Below are 19,863 nucleotides of genomic sequence, written 5' to 3'. Positions count from 1 at the left end.
CAGCGACCTCATGCAGCCTGACTTCCCTCTGGGACCCTAGTGTACATACAACGGTCTTACGAACTGAAAGAAATGTTGTTATCCTCTCCTGGCTCCCTAACCTTCCGCCAAACCATTCCTTCTGTCCTTCAGTCCCTTTGCATGCCTGGCAAACTCCCTTCTTCTCTGCTCCTGAAATACCTATCACATTCTATGTGCCATGATCTATTTCCTTGTATGGCTCCCTCACTAAACTAAGAGACAATACACTGCAGTGGCCAGGAGCAAAGGTTTTACAATCAGACAGAAATGGATTCAACTATGTGTCTTGTCACTTACTTAACTGAGACACTGGGCAAGGTACTGGGACTGTTTGCTCATCTATAAAATGGGGATAAAACCAGCTCAGAGGAATTAAGTTGACAATTGCAGGTTTAAATAAGAGAATGCCTGTCAAGCACTTAGCCTCACCGATAGTGAGGACTTAATAAATGTTTGCTAGCATTCCGGCAGTACAGCCATTACAAAAGGATAGAGAAAGTAGTCTCAACATTTCTCTATTTGGTTAGTGGCCATTTGTAATTTTCTTAAGGTAAATATGGTACCACTCCTGTACTAAACAGTAACTTTATGAACAATTAGCTTAAGAGATGAGAGAAAATTATCTTTCTTAGCTCCAGCCAGGGCAGCAACGGAAGGAAGGGCCTGTCCAGTCCTACTCTGCCCAGCTGCCAAACTCAGGCAGCCCCCAAACCCTCCCCATCTCATCTCTCCAGAAAGAAGGCTCCATCCACTCACATCTGGCGCTTGATGTAGTCCTTGAGCAGCTCCTGGTCCACACTGTACAGCTCAGTGCTGCTGACATTGTCAAAGTAGTAGGTGATGTTGTTCATATACTTCGGGGTTCGAGGACCCTCTGCACCATCAAACTTTCGGTAGCTGAACTGGTAGTCAAAATGGGCTATAGGGAAAATTGGTGCCATAAGGGATAGGCAATCCCAGCCAACCGCCCCTGCCACAATCCCTGGGACATCCCGGAGCCCAAAGGGGCCTCACGTACTTCGAACGCCACCCCGGCCACGTCCGCGGCCACGACCACGCCCCCGTCCACGGCCGCGGAAGGAAGCCCGTGCCCCACCAGCCCCATCACTCTTCACACTCGATGTCTCATCCTGGTCGGGCCAGGCAGGCTCCGGTTTGGTCTCTGGTTGCCAGGCTGAGGTGGGGGGGGCCACAGGCACAGACACGTAGGTGGCAGGCTCAGACCCTGTAAAGAGAGAGGGCTTTGGGTCAGGCCTGAAGGTGACCACCAAGACCAGGCCCTCCATAGTAAGTGACACATACCTTTGATCTCCCCACGGTTGGCAGGTGTGTGTCGTGGCTCTGGTGGGCGAGCAGGGCGCGAGACCAGTTTCTCTCTCGACACTTCAGGCTTCATGTCTATTTGCAAGGGGACCCACTTGTGTTTGTTCCCTGGAAGACGGCACAGGCACAGGAGAAGGGCTTGGAGGAGGTCCCTCCCAGCTATCCTTACCCCCAACTTTCTTCCCCTGTCCAGGGCTTCAGGCCTGAATCACAATCTGGTGACCTTGGGCAAATTCCTTTCCCATGCTGGACCTCACTTTGATGGACACTCCTGGGTGACTCTCAACATCGATTTCTCCATGGTTCGAGAAACCCCCTTCTGGAGCCAGACACATGGTTGCCCAGAATCAAGACTGCACTTTCCAGGCTTCCTTTACACTTGTGCCAAAGTTCTGGCTAGGAGAGCTCAGTAAAAGTAGTCAATTCCAGGTTGAGTCCCTAAAAGGGAGACACTTTTCCCGTTCCCCTTCCTGCTAGCTGGAGAGGGTAATAGTGAACCGTCCTGAGAAGTGCCAACACACCACAGCAAGATAAAAAGGAATTGGAGTTGCCATTCTGGGCCTGGCCTACTTACACTGAGGTGTCAGGTGAAAGAAACTTTCGTCTTGTTTAATCACTGTTACTTTGAATCTCTATTAGAGCAGCCGAACTTATGCCCTAACTTTAGTTTCAGCCAGAGCAAAGGAAATCTTTCACGGGACAGCAACACACTAAGACACACAAGGAATACTGAGGCAGGGGCCTCACCTGTCTTGTGCACTGCTAGAGCCCCACTGCTCAGAAGAGGGCTTACCAAATGCTTGTTTAATAAGAGAAGGATCTGACGGACCGATGACTGAAGTGAAGACTGCTGGCCCAGAAGCCTATACCAGCCAGCCTCCTAAGGACTCCTTGGGCCCCTGAAATTCCGCTGCCACTTCAAAGTGCTGCCCTGCCACCTTCTCCCAAGCCCCAATCCAAGTCACTCACCTTTCTTCTTCTGACCCCCTCGCTGGCAGTCCTCATCCCCATTCTTCTCCTCCCCTGATTCATCCGATTTGGTTTTTGGGCTCTCCTTACTATCGCTCCCTTCTCCTTTCTCCTGTTCCTTCATGTCCTTTTTGGGTGGCAGCTTACGGGCAGGCTGAGACTTGTGGGACTGTGGCTACAGCAGGAAATAAAGTAACCGGGAGGTGTGGTGAGTCTGCAAGTCTCTTAGGATGGATGGAAGGGAACCCCATCACTAGAAAGACAGGGCAGAAGTAGCTGGAGCATGCGATGGCAGGTTGGGCTGGATGCATTCTAAAGGTCCTGTTTTCACGCCTGATGCTTTTATTGGGAAGCGTGGTCAAACAGGCAGGAGGTGGGAGACAACCTGTCTCTCTGGCTTCTTCAAGTCTAAGCGAAAGAGAACCTCTAGGACAAAGGGGCTGGGACTCACAGAAGCCAAATGTTTATTTACTCCCTGCAACAGGACCACATCCAGGTAGTTTGTGGGATGGAGGAGATGCTGGCCCTCGGCCTGTTAATACTAACCCTGTCTGCAAACTGAAGGCCAGCGGCCACCATCAGGGAGGGACCTAGACCGTCAGCCTAGAATGAAAGCCAGGGAAGGAGAGGACTGACCAGGAGCCCCTCCTCTGCTGAGACTAAAGAGAGCTATAAAGGTCCCCTAGAGGTGAATACCTGGTCAATGTCCAACCACTCTCTGGCAACCCAAGTGTGATGGAGAACACAGGTTCTGGAATAATGCACCACACCTCACTTCCAATTCATGCTTGGCCATCAAAGGGTACCAATTAACCTCTCCCAGCCTTAATGGTCTCATCTAGAACACGGGAATGATTAAAGCACGTACTTTGGAGTCACCGTGAGGGTTAGTTGAATGATGAATAGACAGCAGTTGGCAGTCCATAATACACAGCCAGGGCTTAAATGATGACTCTTGGATAGCTCAGTGTTGCCCAAATTGTACCAACCATTCCTCTTAAGATAAGACCTGAAGCTCTGAGAGCTTGAAAAGCCAAATGTGTAAATGTAGACAGAGCTCCATCCTACCCATCCCTTTCCTCAGACTCACCTGCACACTCTTGTGGGCTATCTCTCCAGGTGTGGGCCAGTTGATTGCATCTCCAAAGTCACCAACCTGCAAGGCACATTCTATGAAGGCTCTGGGATGACCCTGCCTCTGCCATTTCAACCTCTCGCCCAAGACACAGCTCCATCCAGAGATCAGAGGCCAAATAAGTCTTTCCACTAGGACCATCAACACTGGAGGCCCAGAAAGGGTTCCCCTGCGATTTAGAGAGAATCCTGAACTACCTGGCAGCTCAGAAGCACTCAACTAGAACAGGGTAGAGGCCACCCCAGCGCCCCACCTCCCACCCCCAGGAAGTCTCCTTGGGTTGCCTACTCCTATTCCTTACCTTGCTGCCTTTGCGCTGTTTAGGAACTGCTGCCCTCACCACCTTTGCCGGAGCAGAATGTTCTGTGGGAACCAGAAGGGAGAAATGGTTATGCAGAGCCTATGGGAGAGGGCCACCACCAGCTTCTCACTCCCACTCCACCAAGCAACCTGTAGGCTCCCAAAGGAGGAAGACATGATAGAGAGTTAAAAGACGCGTACCCTAACAATTTTACCAGCCTTTCTGAAGAAATCATGGAAAGTGAGCTCATAAGGACAATCAGCAGCCAAGACCTCAGGAACTTGACTCTTGAAGTGGGAAGGCTCTCACAGCCCTATACCTCTTAACATTCTAGAAATCTGTGTGTGAGCAGATCAGGGCTAGTAATCACGAGAAGGCGAGATAAAAATCCTAACTGGGCAATCAAGAAGTCCAGGGACCTCTTTCTCAGCCCTCACATACCAGGGCCAGAACTCGGTCCTTGATGAGCTCTAGCCAAATAGGAGAGTTAACCATTCAGGAAAAATTCTATCTGCCTTCCAAGTTCCCAAAGAAAAAGTGAAACCCCATTTGACTTAATCGTTCTACCTTTAGGAATTTATCCTAATAATTCAAATTAGACAAGTGTTTAGAGTTATGTACAAAGATGTCCTCCACAGTGCTGTTTATAACTGCAAACCGCTGAAAACAAACTACATGTCTGACAGTAGGAAACTGGCTCAATTAAAGTTTAACAACTTTTATAGGCATTAGGAAGACAATGATTTCTACTGATATGAAGAGATAAATGATAAATGAGAAGAGTTACAATCCTATTTTGGTAAAACAAAAAATGTGCACATGCACACATACATAGCAGAAACTCTGGAAGGACATATAAGTAGTTACAGAGTTAAGTAGTATGTTTAGTGATTTATTTTTGTTTGGCATTCTCCAGCAGTTTCAAAAAAGACAGACATGAGCTTTTAAAAATAAAGTGTGTGTGTGTGTGTGTGTGTTAAGGAAGTGGCCCTGGTCCCTTCTACTCCTACACTTGTTTTCTCAACACAGTTCTGAAGGGTTTCTAAACCCTTCCTCCCCCAGACAGACCCACGGGACTGCTCACCCACTTCTCTCCTATCACTCTGTCTCCACTGTTGGCTAGCCATGCCAGGGCAAGAACTGTCCCCAGTCTCTGAGCAAAGAAATTTGCAAGGCTGGTCTCAAAAGGAATGTTCTACTCCTTGTTCAGACCTATGTTCCCTTTATTAGTAGAGAGAGTGCTTCCCTGACTCTAACTGTGAAGTCACTGCATTCTTGGCTTCTACTCCATACCAGAGCCACTGGCCCCTCAAGACACCCCACACACCTCTGAGACATGAAGCCATGAAACCCAGGCCCACAGCATCCCTCTGCCCCAGTGCTGGGAATAGAGAGCCAGAAATCTCAGTGCCTGTAGGATGGAACTCTTAGGCCCAGAAAGCTCCTTACTCCACACTGATTTCCTTACTAATCATGGGTTGATCCAGAGAAGCCTAATACCATCCAGTGCCTTGACTATGCTGTTGCGAACCAGGACCCTGGCAGAGGCAGCCATTTCATTACAGGATCATTACACCTGAGCCATGGTGGTACTCCCTCCTCCTGGCCCCAATACCCCTTGCATGCTACCAGGAGGAAAAACAAGGGCTTGCAACATCAGGTTCATTAACAAGTTGAAAGAGGGAATCAGGTTCAGTGGATGCGTTATTCCTGAAGACTTTCTGGGGAAAGGCAAGGCAAAGTTTTTCAGGTCATTGTCCGTTTCTTCTAATAAAAACTCTTTCAAAATTGAGCAGTCAGATCCTATGATCACCCTGCCTGCTATTTTGTTCACCAAGATCACAAAGGGACATGGTAAAATAGTGAAAGTTCAATCTCCAGTTAAGGGGAGAGCCCTTCTGCCACTGAAAAACCCTACTGATTCCCTACTCCCCCACCAATCCCAAGCTGACCAAGGGAATGTGGTTAGTGTGGGCATACACGGAATATTCTTCAATTTGTCTTGTGTGAAGTTTGCTGAAAATGCTCCATCCCTAGCTAATGTCCCTCTGTCCCAAAACCCACAGTGGCCTGCTCTTGTACTGCTCCCAACTAGCTCTCAAGCTGCCCTGCCCCCAGGAGGAACTAAGTTCCATAAGAGACCAAAAAAAGCACACTATGGAGAGAGAACTACTTCTGCCTTTAAACACTATTCCTAGATCTGTTCAAATCCTGTGGGGCCTAGGGAAACCCAGAAAGGCTCAGATGAGCTGTTGTCCAGCCCTGCGGGAAGATGGAAAAAAGATTAGGCTTACTGACTTCAATGACACATCCCTTTCAGAGTCGCCTCCCAGCCACCTACCTACCTTTATCAGGCAAACACACATGCGTCCCCAATGGGGCCTGGAATCTGAAAACCAATTCTTTGCACATGCACCAGCCCCTCCCTCCCACCTCTGAATTCTGAAACTTGCACAGCCGCCCTGACCCAGTCAGTGCTCAGGAAACACTAAAGTCACCTCCCTGTGCCTGCCTAAAAAACAGTTGTAAAATGTTCGAGCAGCAAAAAGGACCATAGTTCTAATGCCCTCTGTTTCTAATGCAGATAGGGAACTGAGGTCCCCAAAAGGGAAGGGGCTTCCCCAGGAAGAGCCAGGATGGGAGATGAAGTCTCAACTCGAAGTCAACCCCCTTTGTCCAGTGCTCCTTCAATTCACCAGAAATCCTGTGTGTCCACTGGTGGGAGAAAGGATCCCAAACCTTCCTGGTGCAATGTTAGGGCACTATCCTGGTATTCCCTGGCAAACAGGGCTACTGAGGGTAGGGAGAGGTTCTCAGTTAGCGAGGGAGAAGTGTGGTGAGGTGGGCCTTACATGGGGACTCCATTCTACATGGGGAGGAAGCTGAAGACAGAGGCCATCAGAGTGTCTTCCTCCTTGACTAAGTTAGTCAGGAGCTAATGAATACCTGGAAAAGGACAAAAGCTGCTTTCTGTCCCATAGGCCCATATCAGCCAGGAGCCAGCATGACTCCAGTTCCGTGGTCGGCAAACTGCGGCTCGCGAGCCACATGCGGCTCTTTGGCCCCTTGAGTGTGGCTCTTCCACAAAATACCATGTGCGGGCATGCGTACAGTGCGACTGAAACTTCGTGGCCCATGCGCAGAAGTCGGTTTTCGACGTGGGCGAGTCTATTTTGAAGTACTGTTGATATTTGGCTCGGTTGACTAATGAGTTTGCCGACCACTGCTCTAGTTCCAGGGGGTCCAAGGGCTTCCTGAATCCTCACATAGTCTGGCCGAGGAGGGGGAGTTGGGGGAGGGGAGTGGCACCAGCAGACTTTTGACAATCCTGTATCTGCACAGCCGAGTCACTATTTTTACCTAATATTATTGAGAGTGGTGAGAAGAGGGGAGCTAACCACTGAAGCTAATGCAGGATGACAGGAAACGAGAGGGTAGGTGGGAGATGCGGCTGGGCAGAGAGGGGTTAATGAGAGAGGTGGTGGGAGCGGGGGGGAGGGGAGTGGCACCAGCAGACTTTTGACAATCCTGTATCTGCACAGCCGAGTCACTATTTTTACCTAATATTATTGAGAGTGGTGAGAAGAGGGGAGCTAACCACTGAAGCTAATGCAGGATGACAGGAAACGAGAGGGTAGGTGGGAGATGCGGCTGGGCAGAGAGGGGTTAATGAGAGAGGTGGTGGGAGCGGAGGGCAGCTTCCCAGCAAAGTGGGGTAGCTGACCACGAACCACTGAGATTCTGCCTTTCTACACCTCAACTTTCAAGTCTGTGACACCCCATTATTCAAAAACTGATCAGGAAAGTAGGACAGCCAGTCCTTTAGCACACAGACTTTGTTATGTGATGCACTTGGGTCAAAATTCCTGCATACTCTGCCCCTTGCAACTCCAGTTTCCTCTTCTGTAAAACTGGAGTCTTAATTATCTCATAGGGCCACTGTGACAGTTAAATGAGCAGAGCACAGTAAGAGTGCCCAGCACACAGCAAATGCTAAAAATACAGCTGACTCTTAAACCCCTGTGCAGTAGAAAATCCACGTGACTTCTGACTTCCCCAAAACTTAGCTGTCCCTAGTGTCCACAGGGGATTGGTTCTAGAACCTACACCCCGACCCCGCATCACCCACAGATAAAATCCATGGCTGCTCAAGTCCCCTATATAAAACTAGAGGCCCGATGCACAAAATTAGTGCAAGAGTAGGCCTTCCTTCCCCCAGCTGCCGGCACCGGCTTCCCTCTGGCACCCAGGACCCAGGCTTCCCTCGCAGCCCTGGCTTTGTCTGGAAGGTCATCTGGAAGGATGTCCAGTCTAATTAGCATATCAAGCCTTTATTATTATAGATGGCATAGATCAATGCATATAGTTGGCCCTCTGCATCTGCAGGTCAAAACAGTACAGGTATTTATTGAAAAATAAAAAAAAAAATCCATGTCTAAGTAGACCCATGCAGTTCAAACCTATGTTGTTCAAGGGTCAAATGTAAATGCTAATTAAAATTTAAATGCACAAAGGAAGTTTAATATTTTCAAGCCATCCCTATCCTCATCAGTAAAGAAACCATAAAATAATCAACATGAAAAGAATCAGAGCATGTGTGAAAAAACTCTTGGCTCAATTCACTGATTCAGATTACAAATGAGCCCCCTCCCAAACCTGGCTCTTCTTCCAGATACTGTCCTCCAGACACAGGCTGGGCTCCAGGGCAGATTTCCCCAGGAAAGAGGGAAGAAATAAGGGGAAAGTACCACAAGTCCCCAGGGAGGCTTTGGCAGAAACCTCTGCCATGCTAGAGAGGAAGGAAGAGCATAGGGAAGGCCTAGAGTTCCGTTTCAGTTGAAATATAGTCACTCAATTTTTTACTCAGCACAGAAGAGGAATAGAGAGCCTCAAATAGTCTCTTTCAGTCTACAACGGGGCTAAACCCATTAACACCTGTTACAAAGCCAGATAGAAAGACAAAATGTCTCCTACATTGCCTTGTTCCAGAAAGATCCTTAAAGCTGACCTTTTGAAATAAAAACTACCCAGAGGGGCCAGATCTAGGAAGTTTCCTAAGGAGCAAGAAGTTGGTCAACCAAGGGGAAATTAGTGAAGGTTTTTCGGGAGAGAGGTACATAGGAGAATCAAACTCATCAATCAGATTGTGGTAAGAATTGCCAAGAGGGAGAAGCTGGAACTGAAAATGAGGGACCAAGTGTGGGTGAAAGGTGAGACAGGTCTGGGCTAAGGAGAAAGCATGTAGGACTGAGAGTGGTGGCCCGAGAGGACTACTAGATTTCAGGCCTTACTGCCAGGGGAACAGAGAAGGCCAAAGGTTTATTTTGGGGCTGGCACCAATCTCCTGGAGATTGGCATCTGAAGAGGCGGAGTTTACCCCGATTGCAAAAACAAAAAGCTTATACATTGGGGAGCAGGTAATTTGTTAGGCTTTGCTTGAGTTCACACTCACTCACCTGCTGCCCTATCCCTGGCCATTCGGTCGACCTCCTTGGAGGGAGACCTCAGGGCCCTTGCAGACCCCCAAGTGCCCTTGCAAGGCGCTCTCACAGCTTTTCTTTAAGTGTTCACTGCCTGGTTACAGACCTAACCCCACCCTGCCCCCACCATGCGATCCTTGAAGGCAGGAACTAGGCTGCTTTCCCAGCAGTAATCCCAGTGTCTAGCTCAGGGCCTGGCAACACAGCTGATATGTAGTTGTTTAAAGAACGGCAAGTTCACACACTCTTCTAAGCTACCCCATCTCATACCAGAGAAGAACAAGGGCTTTGGTTCCAAGGGCCAATTCCTGAGGCTATGGTCCTCCCCCCAACCCCCGTCTTCAGCAGAGAGCCCTGCCCAGGCTGAAGTATCCTAGGCAATGCTAGAACCAGGCCCCAGACCTGCCTTAACTCAGATCACCTATCATCAATGCTGGGTCCTGGCCAGACTCCATTCATCAATTTTATCACCCGGGGATACTATCTACCACCCCCTGCCTGAGCCTCACCTTCCTCAACTGAACAAAAGGTGGTAATATTAGGTCTAGAGGTATGAGGAGAGAGAAGGCAAGATCTCAACCACTGAGACTTCTCACCAAAGCAGCAGAGATGCTAGCAACAAGCTGTGGTTGTGATAACATTAACAAGTGCAGATAATATGTACTGACCACTTACCAGATGCCATGCCTGTTCTAACACTGAGTTAGTTCCTCTAATTGGTCTCATTTTACAAACAAGGAAACCAAGGCACATGGTGTAAGGGTTCTTTTGCCAAGATCACAGCCAGCAAGCAGTAGAACAGGATTTGAAGCCAAGCAGTCTGACTGTAAAACCTGTGCTCTTAACAGAGAGGAGAAGGGTCCAAGTTACCTCCTCAGAGTGGCCAACAGGGCAGGCACTCAATGGCAGGCTGCAGAGGTATCATTCTACACACTGGGGAAAACCAAGGCCCAGTGCAGAGAAACCTAACGTCACAGAACAGGGCAAGTGACACTCAGGACCGAATGCTAGCAACCTGACAATCCTCTTCTCCCCTACCCAGAGAGGACAAGGGACACCGTCACCAAGCATACCCAGCTGAAGTCCCTACTTCTGGCACCCCAGGAGCCCTGGGAGGAAAGGGGCATCGCTTCCAGCTCACCTGACATGGACTGTGCCTCCACCCTCTGCCTGAGCTGCAGTCCAGACTCTGATTGTGGAAGGCAGTGGAACCATCAAGGGGAGGTTGAGGTAGGCAAGGAAAGGAAGTCTGGGTTACAGACCTCACCCTTTTGCTCCATTCCAGACAGCCTAGGGCAGAATCTGAAAAGCCAGGTGTATTCTCAGCTGTCATCCAGCCTGGGAATGGGGTGGAGTCACAAAGGAGGAGCTCGGAGACCACAGGCCTTTCATCCCATCCCCACTGACCCTAAGCAGGAACATTCTACTACAGAGCAAAAGGAATGTCGGGTTAACCCTCCTCACCTTGACCACCAGTTCTCCCGCTGCAGTTGCTGTTGCCACCAGTCCTCCGAGGCCTCTCTCTGCCCAGCCCTCCCTCCACAAATTCCCCCCAGACCTGCAGATGAAACACAGGAGGGGGCTGAAGGGTGCTCTTGTGGGGAGGGATGGACAGAGAGAGGGAGAGAAACCTTCAGAAGGTCAGACCATCTTGAGGCTCCACTCAAAAGGACCAGCAGCCAGCCCAGGACTGCAGAGCCTATGCCTCTAGACTTGGGAGGAGGGGCAGGGCTCCAGTCACATGATGCCACACAGCTAGGCCCAGGACCAGCTCCAGTCAACTATCTTTAGCCCCTGGTGACCCAAGCAGCCTGGTGTCCACTCTCTCCCTGCAGACATAGACCCTGCTGCCCTCAGATGGCTGTGATCACCCTCACTGCTGGTACCAGTCCCTAAAGTCCTATGCAAATGCTAACTGTCACCACAGCTGAAAAGTATCAGCAGCCAGTGAAGTCCCTGGCCTCCAAGTGCCAGCTCCCTACCCCAGACTTTCCAAACAGCATCTTTGGTTCTGTTTAGAAGAGTAATAATAACCACCTTTTACTGAGTGCTGAATGTATCAAAAACTGGCCTAAGTTGCTTTCTATGTGTCATTTCACTAAAATGCCCTAAAATAAAACCCACTATTATTCTAGCTAAGAAAATGAAACCGAGGGAAGGGACTTGCCCAAGGTCACACAGTATATATACATTCCTTGTGACATTATTCACAGATTGCAGGGTAAACCTGCCAACGAGGTCCTCCCTGACTGTTCAATGTAAGTGCTGCCCTCCTGGCAACTCTAAATCAAGTTCCAATTCAGCCCATAATTTGGGGTCTTCAGAGCACTCACCATCCCAAAATAGTTGCATTTGTGTGTATCCTAACCCACTAATCAATTACTGAGCACATACTAGGTCCCAGCAAGGTGCCAAAGCTCTTTACATGCAGTAGCTCAGTTATTTTTCCACCACAACTCAAGGAAGTAGGTGTGATGATGATTCCCAGATTACAGATGAGGAAACTGAGGCTCAGAAGATAGGCTATCTGCCTTGCTCAAGGTCACCAGGCTAGTAAGTAGCAGAGCTGGCGTTAGAAACCCAGGTACAGCATGCCCCCAACCCTGGACTTGACCAGGTTGTACCATGCCTCGGTGAGAATGACTGGGAATTCCATAGGGTAGGGATCTTTTCTGCCTGCCCACTGGCCCCTGGAATCCAGGACTGCAGCCTGTGCATGGCAGGCCCACAGTAAATATTTACTGAATGAAGGACTTTACATAGGTATGGGTGCTCCTCAACTTCCCAGAAAATTCTCTTCTGGGAAGGAAGGTTATTTACCTCATTATATCATGACAGAGCAGCGTGGCAGCTGTAATCCCCTTTGGAGCCCAGACCTAAGCTCTGTCCTGAGTTGGAACCAGTGTGCTTCAATCCAAACACCAGGGGGCAGCTCTGGGAAGTAGAGGTCATACAACACAGCACAAGGACTACCCAGAGGTCCCAGACCAGACCATAAATCACAAGGCTGGCCGACACCGCGGGGCTGGGAAGCACAGGCACCACCCTCAAACATAGGCTTAGTGTTGCCAGAGATTCTGAGTTTTCAAGAAAAATAGAAAAACGAAGTAGGTATCAACGAGAAATTTCCTGCTTTCTAAATGCTGTCAACAAATTATCATTGAAAAAACCCTTCTACATACCATATTCAGCCTGTGGGCTCTCTAGGTCAGCGGTCACCAACCTTTTGGACCTCACAGACCACCAGTTGGCAACCACTACTCTAGGAAGGCCTGAGGGACAGGCCAGTCATCAGGCGGCTGAGCCCTGACTTCAGGAACCAGTCTCTCAGGAAGGTTCCAAGGCACATGCAACGTTCTGCTGCCCTCCCAACCTCATTATTCTGATGCAGGAGGCCGATGCCCTTAAACTGGTTTTCCGCTCTTCCTAGTGATCACCCACCGCCTCAGGTAATGCAACCTCATTTTTATTGACCTATATGTAGGGCATTCTCTGCTGGAAGAGGCTTCTAGATTCAAGAAATTACTCTGGATTATTACGTTTGGACAGGAAAACTGAGGCCCAGGAAGGGCCAGGCTGTGCCCAAAGTGACCTGTGAATTTTTGTGAAGCTGGCACTCAACATCGAGTTCTTGCCTCCAGATCCAGAGCTTTCCCACAGGTAGGAAAGCCAATTCCCCCTCAACAAATACATTCTGTGCACCACTGCACCCATGCATAGCGCTTGGGGCAGGGCCTCGGGGACCCAAGCAGTAAAGGAGCTGCCCCTCTGCTTTTTTGTTTTTGAAATATATTTTTATTGATTTCAGAGAGGAAGGAAGAGGGAGAAAGAAACGTCAATGATGAGAGAGAATCATTGATCAGGTAGTCCTCTTGCTGTGTTGTATGACCTCTACTTCCCAGAGCTCCTGTGCACCCCCCCTATAGGGGCTCAAGCCCACAACCCTGGCATGTGACCTGACCAGGAACCTAACCGTGACCTCCTGGTTCATAGGTCAACCTCTTAGCCACACCAGCCAGGCTGCCCCCCTGTTTTTAAGAAAACTGACTTCTCGCCCTAGGTGGTTTGGCTCGGTAGATAATCGGCCTGTGGACTGAAGAGTCCTGGGTTCGATTCCCAGTAGGGGGCGTGCAGGAGGCAGCCTATCAAAAATTCTCCCTCATCACTGATGTTTCCATCTCTCTCTCCTTCTCTGAAATAAAAGTTTTAAAAAAATCAATAACAAATATATATTAAAAAAAAACACCTGACTTCTCACATGGAACTGGAATACATGACAGAAAAGGAGGGGTGTTCTGGGTGAAGTATATCTGGGGAGCAGGCCCCACTTTCACCCCCAACTTGACTTCTTCAGACTTCTCCAGGGAAGGCCGGACCTCAGCTCTCTGGAAGACCCGGTGTAAGCAGGCCTGACTAGCCATCTATCCAATGTGTGGCAGTGGGGTACTCTCGCTAACCGTTTCTTGCTCTCTGAAATGAACAATCTCTATCAACTCCAGCCCTGCAAGCCAGGGACACTTGGTTACCAAAAACTTGCCGGTGCCCAGAAGCAGATGGGGAGCTAGAGTCTTGGGCAGAGACTAGTTCCCTAAATCCAGGCCACCCAGGCTGGCCTGGCTCTCCAGAAGCCCCTGATTCAGTGCCACATGCTACATCCCAACGGGGAAGGAGCAGAGCCCTGGACATTACGGATGTGGAGACAGGAGCTGCCCCATCTGCAGACTCCTAACCCTGCTCGCAGAAGGCAGCAGGTACCCTATTTCACACCGTTCTCCTTTAGCGAATGTAGAGGGGGGGTCTGACCCCTGCCCCAAACCCACCTCACCACCATTTTACAAGGCTGCTGGGCTAAGAAGCAGGACAGGACAGTTTAACAGCATGTACTTTGAAGTACACTCGAAGAACTTCTTAATACTAGCCACCATCAAATAAGTAACTCACAAGGCTGGTGAGATGGTCAAATATGAGCCACCGTTCATGTAGGCACCAAATAGGCCACACAGGATAAAGGCCAAGCAAGCAGGTTTGTGAGGAAGCAAAAAGGCACCTTACATGGACGTTCTTAGAAGAGTCAGACTCTGGTTTTCTGAAATTATGAAAGGGGTTCAAGATAGCTGCTTGCGCATAGGATTTAAGCAGCTTAAATTAAATCATAGTTAAACACAGAACTAGCATAAATGTATGATAGTATTCTTTTTGTCTTCTTTGAGGCAACACTTGAACCTGATGCTAAAAATAAATAAAAGGAGAACTACAATCATAGCAAATAACTAGGGACATCCAATTATAAATTTCAGATAAACAGCAATAACTTATTAAAAATAAGTATGTCCCATGAAATATTTGGGATACCTTATATTATTATTCAGTTTATGCATCCTGTATCATTTGCTAAATCTGGCTACTATAAGAAAGAAGGGCCATCGCCCCATGCTCCCTGACAGTGGGGTAGTAAGTAGAAGGAGTCTCAAACAGGGGTGCCAGTCCTGGCGCAGAACCTACAGCCCTTGCAGTGGGAGCTGGGCAAAAATTCCCATCAGGGTGTCTTCAGTTTCTTCATTCAGAGGCCTGTGGTCAGGGCAGAGGGCACCTGTCATCTCATGCTCATTGATCACTCGAACCACAACTTCAGATGAAGCCAGCTTTCTAGGCTGCACTTCTTACACTGGTAGTGGATGCATAGATTCTCATTTTAATCTTTTTCTTCACACTATGTTCTTTTGTATTAAATATTTAATAGTTTCTTGAAAAGAGAAATAAGTGGCAGAGCCCAAGCCCCTTTGCCACTTCATCTCCCACTCAGCTAGAGTTCCTGTGCAGAAGTTGATATAAAACAAAACTCCTCACTTCACAGCTGTGAAAACCCAGATTGGTGAGCTGCAGGCTTGCAATACCATACTTCTGCAATCTAAGGACACCTGGGGGTGGGAGTGGGGGGTTATGGGGGGAGGGGCAGCCTTGGTTAAAATGCAGATTCCTGTCTTCCCCCACGCTCCAGAAATCAGGTTGGGGAGAGGGGCAGAGTTAGATTATCCGCGGCTTTAACAAGATTCCTGTGCAATGCTGATACCAATTGATGTTTGAGAACTGAGCTGACAATGAGTGAGACCACCAGGAAGGAACCTGGTCTCCAGTCCCCCTGCTTAGAGGCAGGAATTACCAGGCCCACAAGAGCAGGAGTGCTTCCATCACACACACAAAGAGCAGCCAGGAAGAGTGCATGAAGAGCACATCCCTTCCATTTACCCCTAGTCCAATCTCCAGCATCAGGAACCAATACTGGTCAGGTCAAGAAGCCACTAGCTGAGTGTCTTGATAGCTATGAGGTCACAAAGGATAGGTCTGGGATGGGCTCAGGGTTGTTTCAAGCTCCAAACTATGGCAATACCAGAGGGAGAAGAATGAAGGCTCTGGCGAGACTGTCTGTCTGCCTCCTCCTTATAGCCAAAGAGCCTCTACTCTTACCCCTAGGCCTTTTTGCTCACCCAGTGCTCTGATGTCTGGGTCCCTTAAATAAGAATAGTTACACTTGCCCTAACCGGTTTGGCTCAGTGGATAGAGCGTCAGCCTACGGACTCAAGGGTCCCAGGTTCGAATCTGGTCAAGGGCATGTACCTTGGTTGCGGGCACATCCCCAGTAGGGAGTGTGCAGGAGGCAGCTGATCGATGTTTCTCTCTCATCGATGTTTCTAACTCTCTATCCCTCTCCCTTCCTCTCTGTAAAAAAAATCAATAAAATATATTTTAAAAAATAAAAATCATCATTCCCCTTAAAAAAAAAAAAAGAATAGTTACACTTACTAAGCATTTGTCAGGCCTCCTGCTGTGGGCTTTGGTGCATTAGGTTTTTTAATCTTTACAAAGGCTATTCCAGTTCTAGAGGAGACTCAGAGGCTAAATGACTAGCCAAAGGGCACAAAATGAAATCCCAGACTACCCTAGGCCTCTCAGCTCTGCAGTAGACAAACACTAGGTTCTTTAGGTCCCCAAGGGGCTCCAGCTCAAGCCTACACTCCCTACAGAGTAGCCACTGGCACCAGAATCCACTTCTCTGAGCCCATCAGCTCACCTGCCAGCTGGGGGTAACACCACTCAGCACAAGGGAAGAAGGGCAAGTAGAGCCAGGAATCAAAGCACTGAATATCTATAATAATCTATAATAATAAAAGCATAATATGCTAATTAGACCAACATCATTCTGGCCGAAGCTGGGAAGCCCGGGTCCCGGGTGCCTGCCCTCTGGTGGTCAGTGCACTCCCTCAGGGGGAGCACTGCTCAGCCAGAAGCCCTGAGCTGGCTCATGGCTGGCGAGCGCAGCGGTAGTGGCAGGAGCCTCTCCCACCTCTGCAGCAGCAGCACTAAAGATGTCCAACTGCTGGCTTAGACCTGCTCCCTGCCTAAGCTGTCAGTCAGACATCCCCTGAGGGCTCCCGGACTGCAAGAGGGCACAGGTGGGGCTGAGGGACACCCCTCCTCCCACCCCAGTGCACAAATTTCGTTCACTAGGCCTCTAGTTTCAAAGATAATGCTAGGGCCACCTGCAACCCAAAGGCCAGGGGGAAGAGAGCTGAAGGCTTGTGTCTAGAGGACCAGGAGCAACAATGGGTCTGCCCTGATGCCACTTGGGAGACTTTGGCTAAGAGACGATCTCAGTTTCCTATAAAATGAGAAGCAACCAGATGGCTTCCAAAGCTCCTTTGGATTCTGGTGGATCTCAGGAGCTGCCACCTCAAAGGGGAAATGCCAGTGATGATTCAAGCCAGGAGGGTCCAGAAAGCCTGGAATGTCAGAGAATATCCTAGAGCAGTTACATGCCAAGCTGCAGCCAATGGGGAACTTTTGCAGCCTGGCATTCCCAAGCTGCCAATGTTCTCCTCATACCCCTTTTCCCATGCTCGGCAAGAGGGCCTCCCATGCAATGGACAAACTGCTGTGTCCTGAAGAGAAAGGCCAACAGAGTCAAATATCTTTTTGAAAAGTTTATGAAGCTACTACTGAGCCCTTAGTATTATTTGTCACTATGCTAAGTGCCTCCCTTGCAATATCCTACCTAATAGAAAGACTGATGCTTATCTTTTTACTCTGACTTTTTCTCTTCTTAGTTATGCTTTAAAAGGGGAGGTGGGGAGAGAAGTGGGCAGCTCCCTTAATCTCCATAAGCCTATGGAGAAGAACTTTCTCCACAAAAGGGAGCCTACTACTACCCACCTCAAGGGCTCTAGTGAGATATGAATAAAGAAGTGTTTTTGTAAACTCTACTTAAGTTCTGAGGGTTATCCCAAAGGTAGTACCAACTCTTTCAACCCAAGGGCTTGATGAATAAGATTAGACCCCAGGGGAAAAAAAAATCAAAGGATGGTGTCTGAGAATCCTCAGGTCCCCCCACCATCTGGGACAAATGTCCCACCTCAGGGCAAAAGTGCAAAAACCAAGTCACCTTCTTGTTCCGGGAGCAGGCCCCTCCCAGAGTGTGGAAACTGTTCTGCTGGGTGCTGCAGTGACTGGAGGGAAGACCACCTACCCCGGATCCACCAGTCTTCAAAACCCCAACCATCAGTGAGCCGGCCCTCAGTACCTGAAGGCTAATTTCAAGGTCTGCTGTTCATCCTCAGCCCTCATATGAAGGGGCAGGGTTTAGGCAGCAGCAAGCTAGTGATACCTAGAAGGTAACTCTATTTTACAGGCTGAAAAACTAAGGCGCAGATTTGGGTGGAGGGTGGGGTGGTGAAGCCAGGCTCCCACAAATCTCAGACCTGCTAAGGAATGAGGTTCTTGCCACAAAAGTGCCCTGGTGTAAAGTGCATGTGTCCCTGCACCAGGGGGCAGGACTGTTGGACAAACTATCATTTAGAGATTTTTAGTCCCAACCTCACCCAGGCCAACCCATGTCCCTTTCTGCAACCATGCTGGTCCAGCTGGTCTTTTTCCCCACTGCTGGCAAGCCTCTACCAGAACGTCTGGTGGACTTAGGAGCAACCCAGGACAAACCCATGTGGAGGCCTTTGCCCACCTCCACTGGTTTCTTCTTTGTACCTTGGCTACTTGCAAACCCAAGAGTAAGCTCTTGGAAGGCAGCTGAATGTGATGGGAAGGGCACTGAGCTGGGCATCAGGAGAGGAGTGCTTGTTTTAAACACTGCACCCCAGGATGGCAGCCTCTGTCAGGAGCTTTCCCAAGGTGGGCCTGCTTCCCTCAGCAAAGTGGTGCATGTGGGGGCATGGGCACATGGGACATGTGAATTCTGGACTGGGCTCAGTGGTCTCAGATCAACAAGAGCCTGCAAGAGGGAGTGAAGGAGCAGAGTCCTCACAGGCAGCAGAGCTGGGGTGTGCATGCCTGCACTCCCTGTAAAGTAGCACTGGCCAGCTCCTTAATCTTTCTCAGGAAAGCACTACTTTTTCCCCCAAGGCTGCTTTAAGGGTTACAAGATAAGTGCCTTTGGAAGCCTGTGTTTCTTTTCCTCCTGTTTTTAATCCTCACCTGAGGACATGCTTATGTAGAGAGAGGAAAGGAGAGAAGAAACATTGCTTGGTCCTTTCCATATGTTTTCCAATTAGGGATCAAACCTGCAATCCAGGGTATGTGCCCTGACTGGGAATTGAACCAGCAACCTTTTGGTGTATGAGACTATGTTCAACCAACCGAGCCATTCTGGCTGGGCAGCATGTTTCTAAGCAGGGAAAAAAATATATAGCTCACAAAGTATGATCCCATATTTAAAAAATATGTGTGTACATATACATGTGTGTGTATGCACACACGCACATTCTAGAAATGTGCTAATACAGTAGTCACTAGCACATGTGGATACTGAGCACTTGTAATGTGGCTAGTCCGAACTGAGAAGTGCTTTAAGTTTAAAAGACACTAGATTTTAAAGACTTATTACAAAGAATATAAAATACTAGAGGCCCGGTGCACAAAATTCATGCATGTATAGGGTCCCTAGGCCTGGCTGGTGATCAGGGCCTATCTGTGGGGCAACCGGCAGGGCGATAGGGGCCCTTGCTCACACCCACCTTGGCCTGGCGCTGCCCACTCGCAGGCCCTGCCCCCTGTCACCACCTCCAATCACCCTCTGTGGGGCAACTGGTGGGGCCATTGAGGCCCCTGCTCGCACCCGCCTTGGCTGCCCGCTCACCTGCTCCACCATCCCACCACAGTCCCACTCTCATCGGGGCCCATTGGGGCCAGCAGTGCCTCCACTACCGCCCGCTGCCAGCGCTGCATCACCAACACCCGCATGTTCCGCGCCGCCCTCTGGTGGTCAGTGCACATCTAATACCCAGTTGGTTGAACTCACCAGTGGGGACAATTTGCATATTAGCCTTTTATTATATAGGATTTCACTAGTAATTTTTTTTTATTATATGTTGAAACAGTATCTTGGGTTATATGTAAATGGATTTCACCTGTCTTTACTTTTTAAAATATGGCTACCAAAAAATAAGATTATACACGTGGCTTGCACTGTATTTCTATTACGCAGCACTGGTCTAAAAGGATATGGTTGCTTCACAGTATTAATGGTAGTTGGTGGGACAGATTATAGAGATTTGTTCTCTTTGCTAAAACATATTTGGACATCTTCTACAATAAATTGGTGTTGTTTTAGTAAGTTGAAAAGATTTCCC

The 19,863-nt window shown here is 49.0% G+C and overlaps 1 protein-coding gene across 4 annotated transcripts in view; it reads right to left on the bottom strand.

Annotated features, from left to right (window-relative positions):
• Positions 1-19,863, bottom strand: part of LARP1 (La ribonucleoprotein domain family, member 1) — a 78,090-nt gene that overhangs the window by 13,854 nt on the left and 44,373 nt on the right. For 2 of the 4 annotated variants that reach the window (XM_005870521.2, XM_014543142.1), the window contains exons 3-8: positions 3,750-3,811; positions 3,404-3,469; positions 2,314-2,488; positions 1,324-1,452; positions 1,040-1,246; positions 778-940 (exon numbers count right to left, since the gene is read on the bottom strand). In XM_005870521.2, the coding sequence (XP_005870583.2) occupies positions 778-940; positions 1,040-1,246; positions 1,324-1,452; positions 2,314-2,488; positions 3,404-3,469; positions 3,750-3,811 (802 nt within the window). The remainder of the gene's footprint in view (positions 1-777; positions 941-1,039; positions 1,247-1,323; positions 1,453-2,313; positions 2,489-3,403; positions 3,470-3,749; positions 3,812-19,863) is intronic. The other 2 variants (XM_014543141.1, XM_014543140.1) reach the window with 2 other exon arrangements.

This window comes from Myotis brandtii, unplaced genomic scaffold (genome assembly GCF_000412655.1).
Source record: "Myotis brandtii unplaced genomic scaffold, ASM41265v1 scaffold32, whole genome shotgun sequence".
Classification (NCBI taxonomy): domain Eukaryota; kingdom Metazoa; phylum Chordata; class Mammalia; order Chiroptera; family Vespertilionidae; genus Myotis; species Myotis brandtii.
This window is presented reverse-complemented; position numbering and strand designations above follow the sequence as displayed.